The sequence below is a fragment of the Lepidochelys kempii genome, chromosome 8 (genome assembly GCF_965140285.1).
Source record: "Lepidochelys kempii isolate rLepKem1 chromosome 8, rLepKem1.hap1, whole genome shotgun sequence".
Lineage (NCBI taxonomy): Eukaryota > Metazoa > Chordata > Testudines > Cheloniidae > Lepidochelys > Lepidochelys kempii.
In genome coordinates, this window is record NC_136387.1 from 83,622,985 (window position 1) to 83,648,763 (window position 25,779).

At 45.9% G+C, this 25,779-nt stretch overlaps 1 protein-coding gene across 3 annotated transcripts in view; it reads left to right on the forward strand.

Annotated features, from left to right (window-relative positions):
- The window catches only part of PIGK (phosphatidylinositol glycan anchor biosynthesis class K), a 128,521-nt gene that overhangs the window by 38,674 nt on the left and 64,068 nt on the right, over positions 1-25,779 (forward strand). Inside the window, exon 10 of one of the 3 annotated variants that reach the window (XM_073357297.2) lies at positions 3,450-5,156. The exons of 1 other annotated variant lie outside the window; for it this stretch is intronic. In XM_073357297.2, the coding sequence (XP_073213398.1) occupies positions 3,450-3,525 (76 nt within the window). In that variant the 3' untranslated portion in view covers positions 3,526-5,156. Of the gene's footprint in view, positions 1-1,820; positions 3,002-3,449; positions 5,157-25,779 lie in introns of those variants that run through there. One more of the 3 variants, XM_073357298.2, reaches the window with a different exon arrangement.

The following is a 25,779-nucleotide window of genomic DNA, read 5'->3' on the forward strand; positions in this document are numbered from 1 at the left end:
GGAAGAAATCCCATATTTTAGACAAGTGGGATTTGCAGAGTTTAAGATGTTTATCAAGTTTCGAGCCTTCCGTCTGTCAGACTCAGGTAGGAGCTCTCACTAGCCAGGTAGGTCACTTCTTCCTTTTCAGTTCCTGTCATGAGGAGGAGATCTCTACCCAGGGAGGTGACAGTACAAATTAGGGATGTCCTTTTCACATGCGAGTGATAGTGTAAAGTGAATTCACGATAAAGTAAAGTCATTTTTAGCTTTGTTATCCTTGATAATTAAGCTTCATTGTTTAATACTTTCCTAAAACAAATAGTGGAAGTTCATATTGATAATTGGGCTAAATCCCTGGAAGTTAAGTTTCAGACACAGCTAATGGAATGGGAAATATCTGTAAAAGATATTCCTTAGCTAGAAATAACGCTTTCTACTTTTCACACAATAGGTGTAGGCTTGGTGTTTTTATTTATATTTTTATGATTTTGATAGATAATGTTTATTTTTAAGCATTTTTTAGCATTTTTATGTGTTTACATATTCATAGTTTCAGGAAATTGTGTGTGTGTTGAACAGTGTAATTATTTAATGACAGACAATGAGATTCAAAGAGTTAAAGCTTTATAACTGTTAAAACACAAATTGGCAGCACATCCAATGTCAAAATATACAAAGTAAATATTCTTAAATCAAACTCTAAGTTCTCTGGCAGCATTTTCCTTCCTTTTTACAGTATAAACCAATAACACTAAAATATTGAAAGTTTATTTTTGTAGGGGAAATCTGATTTTGAGTATTCTGTCTCTCCAATAGGATAAATTGAAATGGTTTATGTAACTTTATTAGCTCCAGTAGTAATTGTGTGTTAGAACTGGGTGGTATTTTGAACCAGAAGATGGCAGTACTGTTAAGCATAAAACTGTGTCATCACTCTTTAATTTCGAAAACTGACCTAGAAACATTGCGGGTTATTAGGTAGTGCCCTGAGGTAATATGCAGGATTAACTCAATGCTGCTGAATGTGGAAACAGTTTTTGTATTATCAATCTGTGATTTCTTTAGGTCAGGAGAAGGAAAGGAGGATGTGGGTTTTTATTAGGGCAGTCGATTAATTGCACTTCACTTACACAATTAACTCAAAAAATTAAACTGCGATTAAAACAATTAATCGCGGTTAATCACACTGTTAAACAATAGAATACCAATTGCAATTTATTAAAATTTTTGGATGTTTTTCTACATTTTCAAATATACTGATTTCTATTACAACACAGAATACGAAGTGTACATTGCTCACTTTATATTATTATTTTTGATTACAAATATTTGCACTGTAAAAATGATAAAATAAATAGTATTTTTCAATTCATCTCGTACAAGTACAGTTGTGCAATCTCTTTATTGTGAAAGTGTAACTTACAAATGTAGATTTTTTTTTTTGTTTTTTACATAACTGCACTCAAAACAAAACAATGTTGGGTCTAAAGTTTTACAAGTCTACTCGGCCCTACTTCTTTTTCAGCCAATCGCTAAGACAAACAAGTTATGGGAGATTCAGGTGACATTGTAAGTAAGAAGCAGTCAGCAGTAAGTGAGAACAGGCATTCCCATGGCACTTTTGTAGCCAGCGTTACAAGGTATTTACGTGCCAGATATGCTAAACATTCATATGCCCCTTCAGACTTCGGCCACCATTCCAGAGGACATGCCTCCATGCTGATAATGCTCTTTTTAAAATAATGTGTTAATTACATTTGTGACTGAACTCCTTGAGGGAAAATTGTATGTCTCCTGTTCTGTTTTACCCATGTTCTGCCATATATTTCATGTTATAGCAGTCTCAGATGATGACCCAGCACATGTTCGTTTTAAGAACACTTTAACAGCAGATTTGACAAAACTCAAAGAAAGTACCAATGTGAGATTTCTAAGGATAGATACAGCACTCCACCCAAGGCTTAAGAATCTGAAGTGCCTTCCAAAATCTGAGAGGGACGAGGTGTGGAGAATGCGTTCAGATAACTTAAAAGAGCAACACTCCGACGCGGAAACTACAGAACCCGAACCACCAAAAAAGAAAATCAAACTTCTGCTGGTGGCATCTGACTCAGATAATGAAAATGAACATGTGTCAGTCCACTCTGCTTTGGATTGTTATCGAGCAGAACCCATCATTGGTATGGATGCATGTATTCTTGAATGGTGGTTGAAGCATGAAGAGACATATGAATCTACAGCACATCTGGCACGTAAATATCTTGAGACACCAGCTACAACAGTGCCATGTGAACACCTGTTCTTACTTTCAGGTGACAATGTAAACAAGAAGCGGACCACATTATCTCCTGCAAATTGTAACCAAACTTGTTTGTTTGAGCGATTGGCTGTAGTAGGACTGAGTGGACTTGTAGGCTCTAAAGTTTTACGTTGTTTTATTTCTGAATGCAGTTTTTTTCGTACATAATTCTACATTTGTAAGTTCAACTTTCATGATAAAGAGATTGCACTACAGTACTTATACTAGATGAATTGAAATATACCGTATATACTCGTTCATTAGCTGTTCGTTTATAAGCCGACCCCCCAAGATGGATAGGTAAAAATAGTAAAAACTGTATGACCCTTTCATAAGCCGACCCTATATTTCAGGGGTTGGCAAACTATGGCTCCCGGCCCATCAGGGTAAGTCATTGGCAGGCTGGGACATTTTGTTTACCTGGAGCATCTGCAGGCATGGAGCCCTCAGCTCTCTGTGGCCGAGGTTCGCCACTCCCAGCTAACCGCAGCCACAGGGAGCTGAGGGGCTCTGTGCCTGTAGACACTCCAAATAGACAAAACAACAATGTATTAGATATTCAATTCAATGATTTCATAGAGTTTTAAATCATCAAATTTTGGTGTAGACCCATTTATAAGCCAACCCCAGCTCTTTGGTGTGTCAATTTTTTACCAAAAATATTCGGCTTATGAATGAGTACATATGCTACTATTTCTTTTGTTTCTTACAACGCAAATACTTGTAATCAAAAATAAATGTAAAGTGAGCACTGTACACTTTGTATTCTGTGTTGTAATTGAAATCAATATATTTTAAAATGTAGAAAACATCAAAAAATATTTAAATGGTATTCTATTACTGTTTAACAGTGCGATTAATTGCACAATTAATTTTTTAAATTGCTTGACAGCCCTAGTTTTTATATAAAATATCTTTAAGTAAAATTTATCATTAAAAATAATGTATATGTGAAGTTATTGACAAGAACTGTGACCGTATAGATCATTGTTGCAACCAAGATCCTACACTTGCACCAAATCTTGTACAAAGGAGGTCACGTAAGGTGTCTATAGAAAGGTTGTAATTTGCTGGTTATGATTATGCTGTCTGTATGTGTGTATCATTTTTGTATTTGAATTTATTAATATTGGCTATGTACTTGTATCTCAATGTGTTTGATTCTAAGTAGCCTCAGTGAAGCATTTGGTCAGCTTCTTGAGAAAGGACTATTCTCAGTAAGTGCCCAATCAAGAAACACTTAACTTACAATGGACTTTGAGAGATGCCAATCCACATCTGAGCTTTCCTGGGAATGTTCAAACTAACATGTAAACTATGGCATTGGCCTGCAAAAAGCTGAATCATTCATGGATATGTGACTTGCCCAGGTGGCTACAAACTCCATCTTGTTGCTGTTACTTTGCGCAGAAGAACAAAGGGGTTTCTGCCCACAAGAGACAGAATATAAAAGGCCCTGGAAGCCTCTCCATTTTGTCTTCAGCTGGCTCAAGAGATGGTCTCTCCACCTGAAAGAGATGCCTGAAAGAAACTGGAACAAAGATCTGTAACTATGGGGGTGTGATTGCTGGACCCAGGCCATAAGCCGCAACGTTGTTCTGAAAAGGATTGGGCCCAGACTAGGAAGGAGTCTAGTCTGTGAAAGAAGCTTATTGGGACATCTCTGAGGGTGAGTTTCATCTGTATACAGTTTCCTACTGTATTAGGCTTAGATTTGCATGTTTTGTTTTATTTTGCTTGGTAACTTACTTTGTTATGCCTGTTATTACTTGGAACCACTTAAATCCTACTTTTTATATTTAATAAAATCACTTTTGCTTCTTTATTAACCCAGAGTAAGTAAGTAATATCTGGGAGAGCAAACAGCTGTGCATATCTCTCTATCAGTATTATAGGGGGAGGACAATTTGAGTTTACCCTGTATGAGCTTTATACAGAGTAAAACAGATTTATTTGGGGTTTGGATCCCATTAGGAGCTGGGTGCTAGAGACAGGAGCACTTGCTAAGCCGTTTTCAGTTAAGTCTGCAGCTTTTGGGGGTGTGGGTCAAACCCTCGGTCTGTGTTGCAGCAGATTAGCATATCTGGCTCAACAAGACAGGGTTGTGGAGGCCCAAACTGGCAGAGAAAACGGGCTCAGAGGTAGTCTCAGCACATCAGGTGACAGTCCCAAGGAGGTCTCTGTGACTGAACCCGTCACAGGATACATATAAGTTAGCAGATTCCTGTTCTGAAATGGGATCAGTACTTCATCTGTGGGGTTGTGAATCTATCTGTAGGAGTGCTGTAAATTGCCAAGCAATTCTGTTTATCTGAAACCTTTTAGGATAAGTTCCACATACTGTTTATGAAAAAAACCTGGTAATTACATATCTACCGCATTTGTGTTTAACATCAAGTTGTTGCAACACAAAAATGTAATTGTTGTTTTACTAAATGTTTTGTTGATCATGAAAAGTTGTTAAAAGCTTAATACATGAAGTGCTATTGGTACTATTGCTAATTTCCTGTAGTTGTAAATATATTTGTATTTTCTATTTGCCTGTGTGGCATTAATTAACCCTGTAAAAATTTATATATATAATATGGCTATATTTATTAATGGAAAATAAAGAGAAATTTACACAGAGTGGACTTCTATCAACAGAACAAATACAGTGGCAGAATTAATACAGTACAGTAGAATTTACGTAGTGAAAAGTCAAGGGAAAATAAATAAAAATGACAGGATCATTGAGCGTTCTAACAGTCATAAAAGGAGATGGCTAGATTTAAAATACATTACGATAGAAAATGATGCTGTATTGGATAGTGGATTAAAAATTTCATTAGAATAATGTGTTTTAAAAAAAGGAAAAGAGCAATATTAGAGTTGTCTAACTGCAAATAATAAGTCATGTAAAAATGTTTAAGCCTTTCTCTAAAGGTCTCTTTACTTAACAGCTCACACCTTCACTCCTTTCTTATGTCAGTATATCCTTCCCCCCGCCCCCAGCCTTCCCCAGAAGAGGAATTCCTCCTAATGCTCTACCTTCCGAAACTGTAATGAATTCCCCATACCTCCTTGCTTCCATTACACCCCTGTACTCCTCCTCATGCTTAATATCATGTTCTCCCATTGGTGTTAATCAGTAGTTCACTTCATAGTTTCATAGATTTTTTAAGGCCGGAAGGGACTGTTAGATCATCTAGCTTGACCTCCATTAAATTTCACCCAGATACCCCCATCATAGGGCTTAATACTTTTATTTAGATGAAAGCATTTCAGTCCTCAGAAGATTTAACTGTTTGTCATAGGCAGAGAAACAGGAGAGACTGAGGTACCACCAATGCTAAGGTCCCTGCAGTGTCAGGGAATTGATTAGTTGAGATATCAGTAGATGATCCTAGCAGATAATTCATGCCCCACATCTGCCTTTCCGCAACATCAAATCCAATTTCGTTTCTCATGCTTATCCCCTAACCTTCCCAAATGTTCTTTTATTGTAAAGGAGTGTGTCTAGGCATAGGTGCTGGAATGCCCTCGCTTGAAGTGGATTCCATTATATTCAAGGTTTACAGTTTGATTCAATGTCTCTCAGTACACCCACTATACAAATTGTTCCAGCACCACACTGTCTAGGGGGCTAATGGGTTTTGTAGGGAGTGAACGTCCTGATTTCCCTGTATAGCTAGCTACTCTTTTTACGCTGTACTATTCAGTGGCTCAGCCTTCCCTCTGTTTTCAGAAGAAGCAGCACTTCTGGCTAGGAGGGGAGGGAGTCTGTCCCTTAGCAAACCCAAGGGCTATTCTCCCCTTCTCTTATCACTACCTGAGACAGGCTGTGGGTTGGGTCTGGTGAAGAAGGTAAATCCGCTAGGGAAGTGAGCTGGTTTAGGGCCAAAGGCTCCCTGCTCACTCCATGTGGAGTTGCTGAAGGAAGTGTAATTCCAGATCTCCAGGTGGGGGATCAGTAGGTGGGGGAAGTGCTGCAGAGGGGACTCTGAGTGGTGGGCTAGGCTGAAAATTATATATTTCCTACAACTGCACAGGACTCAATGCCCTGCACACAGACTCCAGTTATTTCAATGGGGATTACAAAACAGCTGCTGGATCAGTCCCTCAAAACAATAATCATGTCAAAGTCCAAAAATGTGTGTGTGCCACATCATGTAAGTATATTGAGTGCAGTGACTTTTGTATCAACAGTAACTCTTGGTGTGTTGCGTGGGGAAACATGCACCTGCAGCCTCCTCCACTAAGAGCCCTCTCTGCACTGTGGCATGTAATGAAGCACATCATTATAGTTTCAGAATGACACACTCTGCTCTTTCTAGGTTAACTCCATTTTATTTCTCTGAGAGATTTCTCAGAGATCAGGCAAATAAGTTCCAATTCCTGCTGGTGTGCTGGGTTCCCATGTGTTGTGTGGTTGTTCACCTATCAAAGAGGAATGTTGCTAGAGATGGGGAATTCCTATTAGACTATCCAGTGCATCTCCCAGACCAGGCAGGCCGTAGCTCCCCTTTTGCTTCCCCTAAAAGAGGGCATGTCTTATTAAGCGATTTGATGCAGCAAAAAAGGCCACTGGCATTTATAAGCCAAATTGCAGTTTGTGGTTACTAAACTAATGCTATCAAATTTTCAGTTTTAAACCCACTTTTTACATTACAAGGTTTCCATAGAAAATATATTTATTTACAAGATTGTAGCTGTTGATTCAGATTCCTTTTTCAGCTAGATTTTTTCCAGAAATTTTGTTAGGGCTTGTTTGGCTTTGAGGATTCTTACTGCTACATGTATTTTATTTTTGGTAAAAAATACCACCGATAACTTGTATGTTTTCAGTATACATTACTTTGCTGTAAATATGAATGTAGCTTTTTAGTAAGTTTTGACATCAGAGAGAACTGTTAGTGTGTGATAGCAATGCATATTGGGAGTAATGCAAAAAACTCAACTAAAAATCTGACCCAAAGCCCACTGAAGTTAATTTTTATAGGCTTTGCATCAGATCCTAAATCAGCGTGTATTCTCTGTTAGCACTTTTATCTGCTCACTGACATGTACATCATAATGGCAATAGATCTCGTTAACACAAATGGATAATGTCGAAAATAGTTAATTGTCAGATTTGGAAAGGGCTTCTAAGTACATTTTACAGCAGATTTTGACAGCACTTAACATGTGAGACTATCTAGGAATTTGCTTGTTGGGCAGACAAATGACTACTTGCTCAATCTTTGTTTATCTTTGTCCCTCACCCACCCACTCTTACGTAAGAACTCTCTTCTCCCTTCCTTTGTTACATTTCTCTCTCTCTCCTCTTCTAGCTCACCATTCCTCCTTTACCTTTTCTGTGTGATCTTGCACTCAAGTGGTCTGTTCTAAAATTCAGATCTCTGATGTACTCTGTACAGACACCTTGGATAGCATGATTTTTAGTACATTTTTCTTTTCTGCCAGCATGCTAAACATTAAATTCATTTTTCTTTTCAGGGTGCACTTCTGCAGTTATGCTCAGTTTGCTGCCACTCAAGTAAAATGTATTAAATCCTGATCTATGTACTACTGGTGTTTAACACTTTGAGACCAGAATGTTGATGCCATATGGTTTTATGGGTTTCTTTAACCCTCTGGGACAGCATGACGTACTATCACTATAAGGATTATTAGTAGTGATGCTCGTTAAATGTTTTCAATTGGAAGCATTAAATGGCTGCTAATGGTTAGAATTCCTCTTTGGTGTTTGTGGCTTAGAGGATGAGGGCAATAATAAGATGATGGGAATTTTAAGGGGGTAGAGCTGAGAAGAAAAGAGCCAGCAGGTTGGAATACTAATTACTAAGCTATTAGATCTCTGGCTTTTTGGTAAGCAATTTATTTTTCCATCCCTTTATGCCCTTGAAAATGGACCTGAAAACACTATAAATTCTAGAGGGCTCCAGCAACCTTAATATTTTTGTGTTTGGCATTAAACCATATACAAGCGGTCTCAGTCCTTGCCCGCCTCAATATCATCATAAAGTTTACACTAGTTTTTTCAGTGCCTGAGAGATTATCTTCCCGATGGTCAGAAATCTCTGCCACTGAAAATTCATATCTTGTCCAAACTTGGAGCAGGGTACGGGGAGGAAGGGGCATTTTGCCTCTCCTGTTTGCATAGTGAAGTGACAGCTAAAAGTCTATAGGATAGTCTCTCTCTCTCTCCCCCCCAACTTTAATTCTTCCTTTGTGTTTCATACACTAAGAGACCAGACTTGTCGTGATGACCAAGACTGTTACTTAAATTGCAGTGATTGCACTTCATGCCTGTGGGAATCTTTGTATTGATTTAGTGAGAGTCTGTTCAGGTCTTATGCTGGAGGAGAATCTAGATGGTGGAAACGGTATATTTTTTGCAAAAAGAAAAGGAGTACTTGTGGCACCTTAGAGACTAACCAATTTATTTGAGCATAAGCTTTCGTGAGCTACAGCTCACTTCATCGGATGCATCGGAGCTGTAGCTCACAAAAGCTTTTACTCAGATAAATTGGTTAGTCTCTAAGGTGCCACAAGTACTCCTTTTCTTTTTGCGAATACAGACTAACACGGCTGTTACTCTGAAACCAGTACATTTTCCCTGTACTGTGCATTCCTGAAGTCTTCCTTATTCTCAGATGAGAGAGAGAGTGATGCTTCATGGTGAGGGGAGGAAAAATGAAAGAAAAGGAGAAAAGACAAGCTGAGCACTAAATGAAAAAGGTAAAATTATCAGTGGCAGAGTGGAGGGAAACACTGTTTGGGTTCAGCTGGACATCTTGAGAGAGTGCTTGAAATGAGGGAGCACTGGGGCAACCATGATCAACCAGGAAAGGAAAGCAAAGCAAGCCAGTGGTGACTGCTAAGAGGGCTTCTAATTTGGTAAATGAAATAGTTTTCCAGTTTTTGTCATTCTTGTTTTGCGGAACACTGTGAATGTGTTGCAGTAAATGAGACCATTTTCTGTGCCTGGTCAAGTATATCAAAGCTGTGGAAATTGCAGTTAATGTTGAAATTGATGTAAGGGAATCCAACGTGCGAATATATCTACAAGTGTGCACAGGATAGCAGGGGAGCTTTCAGGCAATATGCCAGTGTTAGGTTAAATTTGTTGGTAGGGCGAAATATGTGGAAAAAGTGATCTTTCAGAAATAATGGGCTGATATTTATAAAGACTTGGTATGGTTGAGTTCCAGAAGGCTTTTGACAATGTATATGAAGACAGTCTTTGGAAAACTGTGGCATAGTATGGAATACTAGCAAAAATAATTAGAATAGTCAAGGATCTGTATGATGACGCTGAATGTACATTCAGAAATCATATCAGTCAGTTGCAGTGATAACTGGAGTAAAGCAGGGATGTGTCCACAATTGTTTGCGCTAGTCATTATTTCACGGGGGAAGTAACTGCAGAAGGGCAACCAAGGAATTTTATGGACAAATGATAGAGCACAAATTGTATGGCCTTCTTGCTGATGATATTGTGCTGCTTATTTCAAAACATTGCTTAATGGAAGAAGAGACCCAGTTATTGGCAGAAACAGAAAAATAAGTTGGTTTGCTCGTCAATAAAGGGAAGACAAAATATACAGTGATCTGTGTCCCAAAAGTAACTATTTTAGTGGATGAAGAAACACTAGAAGAATTCAGTCATTTTACCTATCCAGAGAGTGAGATGTGCAATGATAATGAAACCATGGCAGATTTTAAGCAACTGATATCAAAATCAGCAATCAACTTTCATAAACTTGAAAAGATTTGGAAAGATAACTGTATATTAACAACCAGTAGCATGATTGACACTGACAAAAAATATGAATTTTAAACACCGGCATCATGTCTGTCCTCCTTTGTAGAGAAGAGTGATAGAAATCTCCAACAGAAATTGATAAGATCACCCCATTCCAAATTAAATGCCTGAGAAAGATCCTCAGAATCCATTGGAAAGATTTTCTTGGATCTACAGAAATTCTAAATAGAGCAGATCAACAATGTAAAGCATCAAATATAGTAAGAAGATGATGATGCACATATTTGGTACACTGCTTTAAGATGCCACCAACATGGCTTTCATGGCAAGTGTTAATATGGACACCACCTAGAAAGGGGAGAAGAGGGTGACCTGGAGAAACATTATGCAGAACAATAGAGAAAGAAGCCAGATCCATCAGCATGACACTCAGAAACCTGAACAGACTACTACAAGACTGAAATAAAAACTGGTGGATGTCCTATGCACCTGACCATGGAGGGAGATGAAGAAAAGAAATACAGTGTAGTGAAATGTGATGTGTTAAGCATGATTGCACCAAAGACCGGTACTGGTAAGTACCTGAATAAAAATGAAGGCCAACCAGGGAGCGCAAGGAAGAGTTTGTAATCCCTACAGCAGGACCAAAATGAGAGGATAAAAGAAATGTCCTTGCATATCCTTTCATCAGATAGTTGGATGGGGGTCCACTTTGGGTACAGAACCTGCAGTGTCATTTGTATCATAACAAACTTAGTGTCATCTACAATCTGCCAAGGCTATGATATGGACATTCCTAGGGCGATCAGTGACCGCAATGAGGACTATGGATGTGCAGTTTGAACTTCATAGATCAGCAGCTAGATTGCCAGCATTCATGCTAAATGCAGGCTATCCATCTCTCTTCTGGGGCAAGCAGAGTTTGAAAAGATATGGCTAAATTGGCCACAAATTTACATAATGGGGAGAGCGAACTGATTTAAATGCAAAAACCTTTAAAGCTAACCATTAAACCAGCCCAGCAGAGAGCGATAGTACCACACACGAACAGCCCAAAGCTCAAATCCTTTTTGGAACTGTGACAAAGTTCCTGCTCTACCTTGGTGGGTCTTGCACTTATTGGAGGATTTGCTCGCCTTGGAGCTTCATAGCAGCCCTCAGCTTGGCCGTTTTTCTGAACCCACAGTCCAGGTTGACTCCTCCTGTGTCTGACCAGGAATTGGGAGGATTTGGAGGGAACCCGGGCTCACCCTCTACTCCGAGTTCCAGCCCAGGGCCCTGTGAAATGCAGCTGTCTAGAGTGCCTCCTGGAACAGCTGTGCGACAGCTACAACTCCCTGGACTACTTCCCCATGGCCTCCTCCCAACACCTTCTTTATCCTCACCATAGGACCTTCCTCCTGGTGTCTGATAATGCTTGTACACCTCAGTCCTCCAACAGTCCGCGTTCTCACTCTCAGCTCCTAGTGCCTCTTGCTCCCAGCTCCTCACACGCACACCACAAACTGAAGTGAGCTCCTTTTTAAAACCCAGGTGCCCTGATTAGCCTGCCTTAATTGATTCTAGCAGCTTCTTGATTGGCTGCAGGTGTTCTAATCAGCCTGTCTTAATTGTCTCCAGAAGGTTCCTGATTGTTCTGGAACCTTCCCTGTTAGGAAACGGAACGTCTTTTGCTTGCTCCTCAGCTATCTGCTTTCTATTCTTTCCTACAGCCCCCTGGCCCGGATTTTTCTTACTTTTTGCACCTGCCTTAGTCCCCCCCCGACTGGGCCAGACGCTTTTTTGATTTTTCTTTTTATTTTTTGTGTTTTTTTTCCGTCTACGTCCTTCGCCGGCCATCCCCCCCACGCCTGCTTTCGGGCGCAGCTATTTGCCTCAGCTGAGCCCCCGGAGGAGGGGGGGGAAGATTGCCGATTTTGCTGTCCGGAGGGGGGAGTGGAAACCCCCAGACCCAGCCGTTTCGCCAGTAGCTCGGACCTTATAGCATTCTTAACATACCGGAGGACTTGGAACACAGCCAACACAGCCGGAGACGGAGATTCCATCGGACAGAAGAAATAATATAAATCATCGTGACGGAGGCTGTAAGACTGAGTAACTTTCTGAATTATGCTCTCGTGGGGGGGAGTTTGACTGTGATTACTTGCGTTTGTGGCGGCACAGGGGGTGTGGCGTGGAGACCCCCACCCCCGATCCATCGGTGCCCCTACCCCCCCATCGTTATTACAACTGTCACGGCCCCCCCGCAGTCTGTCCCTGCTGGCAATCTGCCATCTCCCTTCGGATCCAGCTGTTTGCTTTGAACTTTGCCTTCCGGACCGGACCTAACAACCGACCAACCGAGACTCTTTGGACAAACGTGTGTGGGTCTGCACCCCACCCCCCGGACTGCTTATCCTACAACTTGCCCCTTTTACTGGACCCCGATTTTGTTCCCCCCTTCCTCCCAGCCCCCCTCCCTCGGCATTTTTTTTCCTTCCCGTCCGCAGCCAGCGGAGGGAGGGGCTATTCTGCCTTCTCCCCTCCCCCCTTCTCCTTCCGGTGTCTCCCTGTCTCTCCCTGCTCACAATGGCGGGGAACGAGAGGGGCGAGACTGCTTTATTAGAATTAGTTGTCCCTTCCCCACCACCACCCCTGCCCAACCCCCAAGGTCCCCCCCCTACTACTATTGTTAAGGTATTTGCCACCCCCCCTGCTGAGGCACCGGTAGCAGGAGGCACCGGGGTGATTGCTGCTGCTGCTGCTGCTGCACCCACCACCCCCCCAGATTCTAGGAAACCCCCCCCGGTTCGCAAGAAGGGCCAGGGCGGGTGGAAGGGAAAGGGCCCCGCTAAAACCACTGAGCCCTCCATGACGGGAGCTGCCCCCACCGCTGCGGCCTCGTCATCAACCGTGGCGCCCCTCCCAGCGTTTCCCTCCACCAGCTCTGCGATTGTCCCTCCCCCGGCCCCCAGGACGTATGCCCGGGCGGCAGCGGGCTCCCCGCTGCCTGCCGCCTCGTCATCTCGCCCCCCCCCTGCCTCTGCCACCATCACCAGCGGCCGAGGCCCTTTCCCCGCCTTGACCAGGAAGCACGGCGTCCGTTGCCTCCTGGTGCCCGCCTCGCCCCGCGTGGAGACATACGTGCAGGCGTTGGCGAAGGTGGTGGGACCCACGGCTATTGTGGCGGCCTCCAAGATGTATGGGAAGGTCGTTTTCTTCTTAGCCTCGGAGGATGCCACCCAGGAGGCGGTGGAGAGGGGCCTGACGGTAGGGGGGGTGTTTGTCCCCCTAGAACCGTTAGAAGACCTGGGCGTTCGCCTCGTCCTTACCTCCGTTCCTCCCTTCTTACCCAATGCTGCCCTGTTACCCGCTCTTTCCACCCTGGGGAAACTTGTTTCTGTTATCAGCCCTCTCCCGTTGGGCTGCAAGGACCCCACCCTCCGTCACATTTTTTCGTTCCGCCGGCAAGTGCAGCTTCTACCACCGGCAGGGGCGCGTGACGGAGAGGCGCTTGAGGGGTCCTTTGTAGTCCCCTACGAGGGAGCCCGCTATCGGGTCTTTTATTCTACTGGAGAGGCCCGGTGCTACCTCTGCCGCTCAGCGGGGCACGTCCGCAGAGACTGCCCTTTGGCTCGGGGGGGAGGGGCACCCGAAACCCCTGAGACCCGGCAGGACATTGGCCCCGTCGCTGCCGACGCCCCTGGCTGCCCAGTACCAGAAACCAACCCTCCTCCTACTCGACCCATCGCTGCTCCCGTCCGGGCCCAAGAGATACCTTCCCTACAATGCCCGGGCGAGCAAGGGGTTTCCACCCTTGCTAGTACCACCCCAATAGAGCCCATGGAGGAGGGTGTGGCAAGGATATTATCGGGTATAAGAGAGGGCCCTCCCCAAGGAGAAGCCCCCGCCCCTCATGTTGCCCCACCGCTACCTCCCCGAACCCCTAAACCATCGCCTCCGCCCCCCGACACGACCCCTGCTAACCAGCCCCCAGATGATGCTATGGAGGGATGGACCCTAGTCCAGGGGAAGCGAGGCAAGCGGAAGGCTCGAGCTCCGCTGCATCCACCCGACGCGGAAGCCCCCCGGAAGACCAGGAAAGGAGGCACTGCTATCGAGCCTCCCGCCACGGCCGCGAGCGAGATCCATCCGCCGGTGTCGGAAGGGGAAGACGGACTGGCATTGGAGGGCAGAATCCCCCCTCCACGGGAAACCCTCCCCTCCGAGACTCCTGAGGACACCCCTTCTGCCTGGATGCTACCCGAACCCCCCGCGGACCCCGAGGCGGCCGTTGAGGCTGGCCCTAGAGGAGAGGCCCCCGGGGTGGCAGGAGTTGGCCTCTCCTCCGTGTATGCGGAGATTGAGGCCCTAGATTTGACCCCGGTCACCCAGGGAGGGGATGACTTACTGCCGGCCGGCCTCAAGCTGGGCAGCCTTACCCCAGCCTCCCTTTCCCCATGCTCCCTCCCCCTTTTTGCCTTCCCGGGTGAGCACCCTGCAGAAGGCGGTCCACCACCTGATGCCGTGACCGCTAAAATCACCATGGAGCCAGCACCTAGCATTATTGGGAGCCCCTCCCCTTCCCCCTTAACCCTTGCTTCTGCTCAGGAGGCACTTTCCTTTAGCTGCTCACCTCCTGCACCCCAGAGCCTTACCCCTGCCCCTGCCCCCACCCCTGCCCCTGCCCAAGGTCCCTCCTCCTGCAATGTTAATGCCGCCCCTGGGGTTATTTCCTTTCCGCCTTTTGCAGACTCCCCCCAGGGAGCAGTCTTTGCACTTTCTAGTCGCGACCCGTTAGGAGTGGCAATTTTTCCCCTGCCATCCCCCTCCACCCCAAGGCGTGAAATGAATTTAATAACCCCAGCCTGTCAGACGCCCCGTCGGTGGTCCGCACCCTGTCTACCTGCCTTAGCGGACCACGAGGCTGTATTAAGAGGCCCATTAGGGAATACCTCGGGAATTGTAACCCCACCCCCCCATGAGCTGCGGCATGCGCTACGGAAGTTCCTAGAGCACTCCCGTGGCGCCCGCAATAGGGCACAGCTGGCTCTTCGGCTATGGGGGGACTTTGATCAACTCCTCCAGGCCACAAAGGCCCTTATGAAGGAGGGCAGGGGGCAAGGAAAGCGCGGTGCTGCGGCCTACGAGCGAGCCCGCAGCTTCCGAAGCGATCTACTCACCCACGGGATGGGTCATGGGTTGCTGCGCAACCCGCCGGGGGCCCTGAACCCCCCCGCCAATACAAGACCCCCACCCCCCCAGCCCTCCGTATGATGCCTCTTATTATTGCGACCCTGAATACCAGGGGCTGTAGGATGGCTCTCCGCAGGTCCCAGGTGCTCTCTTACCTTCGGGAGGGGAGGTACTCTGTAGTTTTCCTGCAGGAGACCCATACAGACCCGGCCGCCGAGGATAGGTGGCGGCTGGAGTGGGGGGACGGGGTATACTTTAGCCACTTTGCGACCTGGCAGGCTGGAGTGGCAACCCTATTCTCCCCCTACCTACGGCCTGAGGTGCTAGGGGTCAATGAGGCCGTGCCGGGCCACGTGCTGCACCTTCGAGTCCGTATGGAGGGGCTCGTGGTTAATTTTGTTAACATCTATGCCCCGCAAATGAGCTCCAGGCGGCCACAATTTTATCAGCAGGTGTCCGACTTTCTCGGCACCCTGGATTCGCACGAGTGCCTGGTCCTGGGAGGGGACTTTAACACCACCCTCGAGGAACGGGACCGCTCAGGGGCCGAACCGAGTCCGGCCGCTGCGAATATTCTCCAAGGGATAGTTGACCATCATTCCCTAGTGGACGTCTGGCGTGACCATCACCCAGATGACACCTCCACGTTTACCTTTGTTCGGGTGGAGGCCCATCGGTCACACCACTCTCGGTTGGACCGTATTTATTTATCCCGTTTCCATCTTTCACAGGCCCACTCCTCCGCCATTCGGCCGGCCCCATTCTCCGATCATCATTTAGTCGCTGTAACGGTTTCCCTCCGTGCAGAGAGACCGGGGCCGGCCTATTGGCACTTTAATAACAGCCTGTTGGAGGACGAGAGCTTTGTGATGTCCTTCCGGGAGTTTTGGTTGGCCTGGCGAGAGCAGTGGCGTGCCTTTCCCTCGGTGCGGCGATGGTGGGATTTCGGGAAGGTGCACGCCAAGCTCTTCTGCCGTGACTACACTCGGGGCACCAGCCGACGGCGAAATGCGGCGATAGAGCAGCTGGAACGGGAGGTCTTAGAGATGGAGAGGCGCCTGGCCGCCGATCCCGAGGACCCGTCCCTCTGCGGAGCGTGCCGGGAGAAGCGGGAGGAGCTCCGGGCCCTTGAGGACCACCGGGCCCGAGGTGCCTTCGTTCGATCCCGCATCCGCCTCCTTCGGGAGATGGACCGCGGCTCCCGCTTCTTCTATGCCCTGGAGAAAACGAGGGGGGCCAAGAAACACCTCACCTGCCTTCTTGCGGAAGACGGCACCCCCCTCACGGGTCCGGAGGAGATGTGTGGGAGGGCCCGTGACTTCTACACAAGCCTTTTCTCCCCGGACCCGACCGATCCTGACGCTTGCGGGGTGCTCTGGGAGGAACTCCCCACGGTCAGCGTGGGCGACCGAGACCGACTAGAGCTGCCTCTCACCCTGGCCGAGTTCTCGGAAGCCCTCCGTCGCATGCCCACCAATAAATCTCCGGGCATGGACGGGCTGACCGTGGAGTTTTACCGCGCGTTCTGGGACATTCTCGGCCCAGACCTAGTCACCGTCTGGGCTGAGTCCTTGCAGAGCGGGGTCCTCCCTCTGTCATGCAGGCGAGCGGTGCTCGCTTTGCTGCCGAAGAAGGGGGACCTCCGCGATTTACGAAACTGGCGTCCCGTCTCACTCCTTAGCACGGATTACAAAATCGTAGCGAAAGCAATCTCGCTGCGGCTAGGGTCCGTGATGGCGGACGTGGTCCACCCAGACCAGACCTATACTGTCCCGGGTCGCAGCATTTTTGACAACCTCTTTCTCGTCCGAGACCTTTTGGAACTCGGGCGGAGACATGGTCTATCGTTCGCCCTCCTGTCTCTTGATCAGGAGAAGGCGTTTGATAGAGTAGACCATGGGTACCTCCTGAGCACTCTGCAGGCGTTTGGATTTGGACCTCAGTTTGTGAGTTTTCTCCGGGTGCTGTATGCCTCCGCGGAGTGTTTGGTTAGGCTCAACTGGACCCTGACTGAACCGGTCAGCTTCGGGCGAGGAGTGCGGCAGGGGTGCCCCCTCTCGGGCCAGTTGTATGCTCTGGCGATCGAGCCTTTCCTCTGTCTCCTCCGCAGGAGGATGACGGGGTTGGTGCTGCGGGAGCCGGAGCTGCGGCTGGTCCTGTCGGCGTACGCCGATGACGTACTCCTCGTGGTCCAGGACCCGGGTGACTTGGCGCGAGTGGAGGCATGCCAAGCCATTTATTCGGCAGCCTCCTCCGCCCGAGTCAACTGGGTCAAGAGCTCTGGCTTGGCGGTGGGGGACTGGCGGCAGGTGAGCTCCCTCCCACCCGCACTTCAGACCATCCGGTGGAGTGCGGGTCCACTGCTCTATCTCGGCGTTTACCTTTCCGCCACGCATCCTTCCCCGCCGGAGAACTGGCAAAATTTAGAGGGCGGGGTGATAGAGCGGATCCGGAGATGGACGAGGCTTCTTCGATGTCTCTCCCTCCGAGGGAGAGCACTGGTGCTTAACCAACTAGTCCTGTCCACGCTCTGGTACCGGCTCAACACCCTGGCCCCGGCCCCGGGTTTCCTGACCCATCTCCGGAGATTGATTCTAGAGTTCTTTTGGTCAGGAATGCACTGGGCCCCTGTTGGAGTTCTTCATCTACCCCTGAAGGAAGGAGGGCAGGGCCTAAAGTGTCTGTACACTCAGGTCCGCGTCTTCCGCCTCCAGGCCCTGCAGAGGCTCTTTTATAGTGCAAGTAGTTCGGCGTGGAGCATACTGGCGCACGCCTTCCTGCGCCGTTTCCAAGGGTTTCGATATGACCGGCAGCTCTTTTATCTTTCTCCGAGGGGTTTTCCGCGAGACCTCTCCGGGCTGCCGGTCTTCTACCAGGACCTCCTCCGGACCTGGAAATTGTTTCTAACAACCAGGTCCGTGGCGGCCACCGTGGGGGCAGATCTCCTCACGGAGCCCCTGCTACACAACCCCCAGCTCCGTGTGCAGGTGGCGGAGTCCCGCTCGGTGCGCCAGAGGTTGGTCCTGGCGGAAGTCACGAGGGTCGGAGACCTCCTGGACTACGACCGGAGAGACTGGCTGGATCCCCTGATGCTCGCTCGGCGCATGGGGCTCTCCAGCCTTCGTACCCCCCGGCGCGTACTTCAGGAGGTGAAGGCCGCCTTGACCCCCGCTGCTCGGGCTTATGTTAGCCGAGCCTTGTGCGAGGGCGCACCCCGCCCATCCCTTACCCCGGGCCCGCCGGACCTTTCCATCGGGCCCCCACCCCGTAGATCCCAACAAACCCCTCACCCTTTCACTGCAAGCCGGCTGCACGAACTGCAGCCGGTTAGCTTTCAAATTGCTCCACGGAAATACTTATATACACTTACGCTTCACACCCTTCACGCCCACACCCTGGTGTCCCGCCCCGATACAAAGTGGCGGGATCTCCTGCCACCTTTGGAGGGTGAGCAACCTCGGTGGGCCAGCCTGTATTCCACCCTGGTCCCAAGGCCTGTCGGGGACATCAGTTGGTGGCTCCTTCACGGAGCTGTGAGCACGGGCGTGTTTTTGACACGGTTTACCCCCATTCCGGACACTTGTCCTTTTTGTAATGTGAGGGAAACCCTGGCGCACGTGTATTTAGAGTGCGCCAGATTGCAGCCCCTTTTCCGGCTCCTCACAAATATTTTATTACGCTTCTGGCTTCATTTTTCCCCCCACCTCTTTATCTATACACTTCCCATCCACGGCCCCACAAAGTCGCGGGATCTTCTGGTCAACCTCCTCCTAGCTTTGGCTAAAACAGCCATTTATAAAACCAGAGAGAGGAGGTTGGCCCATGAAACGTCCTGCGATTGTGGGGCCGTTTTCCGATCCTCAGTACACTCACGTATCCGAGCGGAGTTCCTCTGGGCGGCGTCCACCGACTCCCTTGAAGCCTTCGAGGAGCGGTGGGCGCTGTCTGGGGTTCTCTGCTCGGTGACCCCGTCCGGTTCCCTCCGTCTGACCCTTTGATTGAGGGGAAGAGCGAGAGACGCCAGCCCCAGCCATTGCCGCTGTGGATACCATCATTCCTGTCATCTAGGAGGGGTCCTATAATACATGGGTGTCTACCCCCCCCTCCCTAAACCGCCCACCCCGCAGCCGTGCCCATCTTACCGGGCACTCTCAGGAGAGGGAGGATCGGTGACACTGGGCACGGCACTGGGTAACTCGAGGGGGTGGAAGACCACGAGTGTCGAGGAAGCCCCCCCGCTCTAGGCCACCAGGTAACTCAGGAGGATGGAAGACCACGAGTGTCGAGGAAGCCCCCCCGCTCTGGGCCCAGGCTAGCCTGAACACTTCTCCCTCCTGAAAGCTGCTGTGTTATACCTTCTGATTGCGTTGTTTTGTTGCATAGTTGTTTTGTTTCCTTTGGTAATTTTGTAAGCGTTACCAATAAACTTTCCTTCTGTTTCAAAAAAAAAAAAAAAAAAAAAAAAAACCTTCCCTGTTACCTTACCCAGGGAAAAGGGACCTACTGAGCCTGGGGCTAATATATCTGCCTTCTATTACTCTCCTGTAGTCATCTGGCCCGACCCTGTCACAGAACACAAAGACAGGAGTTCTTCCACATGTTGTATATAATGAATGAGCAATGCCTGTTGTGTGTAGACACATTCATATTTTAAAATTCACCATTGGAATTTGTGGTGGTTTTCAGTGGTAATAAGTTTAGTGGTCTGAGCAGAAAAATACCCACATCCATTGATAGAAGACCTCTACAAGTCTAGAAAAACTGAGCCTTTCCAAACTTGCTTATGTATACAAGAGGAGGAAGAATCACTGGAATTGTTTCACAATAGTGATGTGTAAGGGATTGTATTGCCACCATCATTTATTCTGGGGATTATGTTGGCCCCAGTCTTGACAGGTATTGGAGTGGATTGACAGGAGTACAGCACTGGTTGGATGACATTCTAGTAGCTGGTAAGAATGAAATTGAGCAACCCAGAGAATCTAGATACAGCCTTGGAGGTCCTCTATAAGGTCAAATGCAAAGTTTTCCAGCATATATGGACTATGTGATTAATTCCAGTGGACTTCACAGGGCACCAATAGAAATCAAGACCACAGTGGTCACCCTAGTTCCTGAAAATGTGAGTTACCTTTGTTTATGGGTTCATCACTCTTTGTCTGACTTTTCCAATGTTTAACAGAACATCCTTGTTAGAGGAGGAATATATTATGTGTTCATATTCTGTGTTGCTTTGGAATAAATACCTAAATAGTATGGGATGCCAGCAGTCATTTTAGGTTTTTGTCTCCTTGTAGGAAAACAAAACAAACAAGCAGCTTGTTTTTGAACCCTAGCCACTGTCCCTTATTTGAGCCTGTTCGAAGATTAAAGGGACGGACAACTAGTAATCTAATCAGTTTAAAAAAATGACTTTCAGACATTTACACCTGCTCCTGACTCCCAGTGCCATGTTTTTGGTTTTTACAATTCTATTTTTATAAAATGTTTTCTCTCCCTATTGTTCTGTGCAAGGATGGGAGGAGGCAGTGCAACTGATTACGCACAGTGTTGTCAAATACACAAACTGAAAAAATAGACGAATACCTTTTTCTGTAATCTTTCAGTTACAATATTATTCATAATAGCAGCAGGTGGTAAATTTTCTGACAGGGATGTGATTTTTCATATTGAGAGTCCCGTTAACTTTTCTGATTACTCCTGCCTCCGTGGTGGCTTGTTTGTTTACCCATAGCAAACTCAGGATGCATCATAACTTCAAGGGACTGTAGTACATTGAAAGGTATTTTGATTGCCAAAATTGGTTAACTTGGGCTCTGATCCCAGTACAAGCACTTAAATTCAAGCTTAACTTTAAGCATCCAAGTAGTCATAGTTAAGTATGAATTTGAGTGGTTGTGCTGGATCGGGGCCATGAAGTCACACATGCTGTAAAGTAGAAAAGCCAAATTAGCTAGCAAGATGAGCCATTCTAATAAAATGCATAATTTCTGTGGGCCAGCTGGTACAGAGTTGTTCATTAGGCAGTGTAACTTAGCAAAACCTGCTGTCCTCACAGGGAAGGGATTCACTGCTGGAGGAGAGCAGATGGTCTTTCCACTCCCATCCTTGGAGGTTACACTTGGGATAGAGCAGCCTTAATTTGTGACTGGGACTCGGTAGCTTTGCTGGCAGATGCTGCTGAGGGCAGGCACTGAATGCTCCCTGGTGGCCAGCACTTCTGCTTTTCAGGTTGTGCTGGGCCCAGAAGGACCCTCAGAAGGACCAAAGGGTTATAGCTGCTTTGTGCCAACCCATTTTATTTTCCCCATGGTTGACTTTCTGCTGCTGAGGACCTAGTGCCCTGGCTTATACTGGCAAACCTAGCTAGTAATTTATATCTGAGAGTTTCTTCATCAATAGCAGAATATTATGAAAGAAATGAAAGCGGTCATTTGCTATGTGTTAGGAAAGAGAACAGCTAAATGTAAACTGCATGAAAGGGTGGAAAGTATGAGTTTCAGTAATTCCACAGTATATTTCTACCCCATCAGCCAATTTCATCCAAGTTAATAAAGATAACTGTATATTAACAACCTGAGTGGAAGATAGAAAAGATCGAGATAGGGTTGCTAGGTATTATTAGTTGATTTCCTTGTCCTGTATTGCTCACAAATGGGTTGTGGTGCCATAGGCATATTTCAACTCTTTTTTTACGTTTCAGCGATTTTCCATTTGAAGTTGTTGGAGGAATGTGTTATCTTCACATACCTAGCAATTTATGGAGAGTTTTAGTTTGTGGGAATTCAGTAATAACCCACTATAGTTACTATAGGAGGCTCTCTCAGTTTAACTGTAACATAATATTTAAGCTTCATAGCTCCCAATTGAGTTTTGCTGTTGGTTACTTAAGAAACTAAACCATGACTACCCCACTAGAATAGAATAGGAATGAAGACCACTTGCTGTAGGTCAAAATTTTATCTGGGGAATTGGAGCAGAACAGCCACTAACTGAAACTGCTTTGAATCTCAGCCATAGAGGACATAACCTGTGCTTCTTCCTTAGCTATCAGATAGTGCTCTGGTTCCTTTTTCCTTTGTGTTTATTTCCCTCTGTTAGAGCTTTCACTAATAGATAATTTATTATCAAATATTCTGAACTGCCGTCTTTCTTATTAAATGCATAAAAGCTTTATAAATGTCCCCATAAAAATATATGCTGTACCTATATGATGGATAAAACTGCTATATATTGTTGTGTTCTAGAAATGAAAATGCATGTGTGTGTGCAACAGAAAACAATCCCACCTCTGTGAGAGGCTAGACAGAACAGTTTCAGTTAAACAGTGCTTTTGCATAATTGCTTATGAATCCATTATTACGAATACATTAACAAATATTGGCATTGTCCAGCTCTACTGTATGCAAGTCTGAAAAGTAGTTTAGGAAGGAGATGTGTGGGGACATTACCTTGACTGTATGAAGTAAGATTTTTCAGATCACTGATTGAAATGTGGTTCAACTCAAGAATGGCCCCAAGTGTGTTCTCATAATACTTTCTCAGTGGCCTACAGTATGTGAAAAGTGCTGGTGGTCTCAGTCCAGTTGCTAGTGGACAGATAGGTGGGCCATATCACAAAAACAGTACCCACGGTTTGTTGTTCTTGCTGATGCTTTCAGCAGAGTAGCCAAGAACTCAGTGTGCGTGGAGACTGGAACTACACTTTCAGCCTTAGAGGTCTTCCTTCCAGAATGGTGGAACATGTTTGCGAGACATTGTGGAGAAAGTTGTACTGATGCTCTGTGTGCTCTGTAGATAGACAACTTCAGCTTCCAGTTATATCAGTCTATCACCTTTCGGTATTAAATTTATATATACATGCTGTATTGACAACAGATACTTAACATGTAACTGTTGACTTTTTCAAAGCAGTATACAGATTTGGACTCTGGAAAGCTGTCAGCAAAAGGCCAGATAGTCTCCTCTGCTGCCATGAGCAGAAGAGGTGAAGTCTGGAGTAGACTGAAGTGGGGAGTAGATCTTCTGTGTGGGCCAAGATCTGTTTGTAGGGAGGGACTAAGTGTCAGTCTGTCACCTCAGAATTGCAGTCATGCCCCCTATTCTTTACACACACCCTTCGGAAAATTCCCTGTTAAGATAATGCTGCCAATGGGTGGGTGTGATGGCAGCAAATCCCACCAGGTGCTGTTACTACTCAGTAAGGCATTGTGAGTGAGAGAGACAACTCCGAATGGTGAGTAGAGGGGGCAAAGCGGTCCCACAGCTCCAGGTTGCACCCCAGGGATCCCATCCCAGCAGGTTTAGGAATGTTGCCATAGAAATCAGAGTGTGTTGCCAATGGATCTCTGTGAGGTTCCTCCCCCACTCCCATGCAACTTCCTGTCCCTTACTCAGATAATTTTTGCTTAAAGGAGAATCTGATTCAAAGTTAGTGTGTCTTCCATTGAATGTGTTTGTAGTGCCTGACATCCTTGAAAGTAAACACAGCCAGCATTGTGGCAATGATTTATCAAAGCTCAGCTTAGATGGACAGATCATGTTATCAGACTGGGTGCTGATAGACTCCTGCAAAAAGTTCTCTATGCTGAGTTGAAAGTCAGAAAGGGTAGTCGGCATATATGCTTCAGAGACGCGCATAAGCAGAATCTCAACTCATGCAGCTTAATATTGATAACTTTGAAGACACAACCAAAGACAGGCTTGAACGGAGAGCAACTATCAGTAAAGGTTGTAAGCACTTGGAAAAAGGCAGATGTGCAAAACTGATTGGAAAAGAGGGCCAAACATTTTGGCAAGTCTTCAGTGGGAGTTCATTCCTGTGTAACATCAGTTTATGACCTTACTCCTCGCCAGTTGGACTATTTAGCTACAAGAGAACACTGTGACGTCATTGTTAGATACAAAGGACAGGCCTACCATCTGTATTTTAAGAAATGTGGCGTACGAGTGTCCTTAAACTAATGGTCATCTACAGTAGCTTTTCCGTAAATTGATTATCCGTGCTTTGGTAAGGGTGTTATTCATAACCTCTTTTCCACTGACTATTCAGACACAGACTTAACAGTTGTAGGCTGGTTGTTTGCTATACCATCCTTTTAAATCTTGTCTTAAACTATGATTGGCTGTCTTTTACAATCTGTCTCTCCAGCGCCTAGCATCATGGGGCCTTTACCTTGTTGCGACTTCTGAGTGCTACTGTAATACAAATACATAATACATTGTGAGCATTAAGAGGTATGTTCAGTAGTGCTTTTGATGCTTTTTGATTCTCAGCAGTGACCCCTGTATACTGGTTAAATATTATGTTATCTGGCTCATAAGGGAAGTATAGCTAAGTTTGCGTCAGCCAGAAAGATGGCAGTTGCATTGTGGAGTCATGAAGATGGGGAAAGGGTGGATGGCTTCACAGGACTGACTGTGTGAAGGATGTGTATGACTCTCCTCACCCCCAAACTAAATTTTAAAATAATTTTTCATGCAGATCTGAACTGCAGCAGAGAACAGTTTATTCTTGATTAACAGTGTGACAGAATCTGCATTATGTATTGAAAAAAATGATTAATGTGGTGGCGTTGCTGTCAAGTTATGGCTGTCTTTACATTTGTTATGAGATGAAATTAATAGTGTGCTTTTAAAAATGATTATCATTAACGCTGTATTGAACTTTGTGTAGATGTACAATGGTTTTATTGCTCATAAAAAATGCAAGGGATCCGTTAAAGTAATATTGATTTATAAAGTGATGTGGCTTGGAATTTATGCTTGGAAATTCACCTCTGTTGATGTACTTAGCTCAGTGTTTATACACAGTACGCAATTTTTGGTGTGTGTGCGGAGAACATACTGTGGTTCTGCTGAGGATGCAGAATGAGGCCTAGTTAAAAATAGAATTCCTTCACAAGTCAGATCAATTAAACAAAAATTAAACAAACAAAACAAAAAAGCAAACTAAAAATAATTAATTATGAATAAACCTGTCATAGCATATACTTTAAAAAAAATCAACTGGTGACTGAGAATTAGTGTCATGAAACTGGGCATTATGCTGTTGTTTCTGTAGGCATAAAGCAGATTGTTTTAGTGGTTTGTTTTTCAGTAAGTAAACATCATATATGATGAAACAGTATACTTGTCATGTACATTGTGTGTATCCCATTTTTAATCTGAAATAACAACAAAGCTAACATAATTGAACTTGAGACAGTAGTTAATTGGTTTATTAATGCACTTCTATAGCATTTTTCTAAAGGGGCATCTAAATTTGCTACCACAGTCTGTGTTTGCAAATCAAGTAGCTTCCCTGCTCATTTTATACGGGTACAAATACATGTTTTTCATGCACAGAAACTGCAAGGACAGTTTTAGAGATTAATTTATGACTACATTGCATAGTTGGTTCTCCAATTCAATGCTGTGAAAATGCTTTGTACCTACCGTGTGTTCTCCCAGTCTATTTATTTTGATAAATCTAATCAGAATTGTGCAAAAGGATAATTATATATTAAGTCAACATCACCAGAAATATCAAGAGAAAATAAAACTTAAATCAAGTGAAGCAGATTTTATGGCA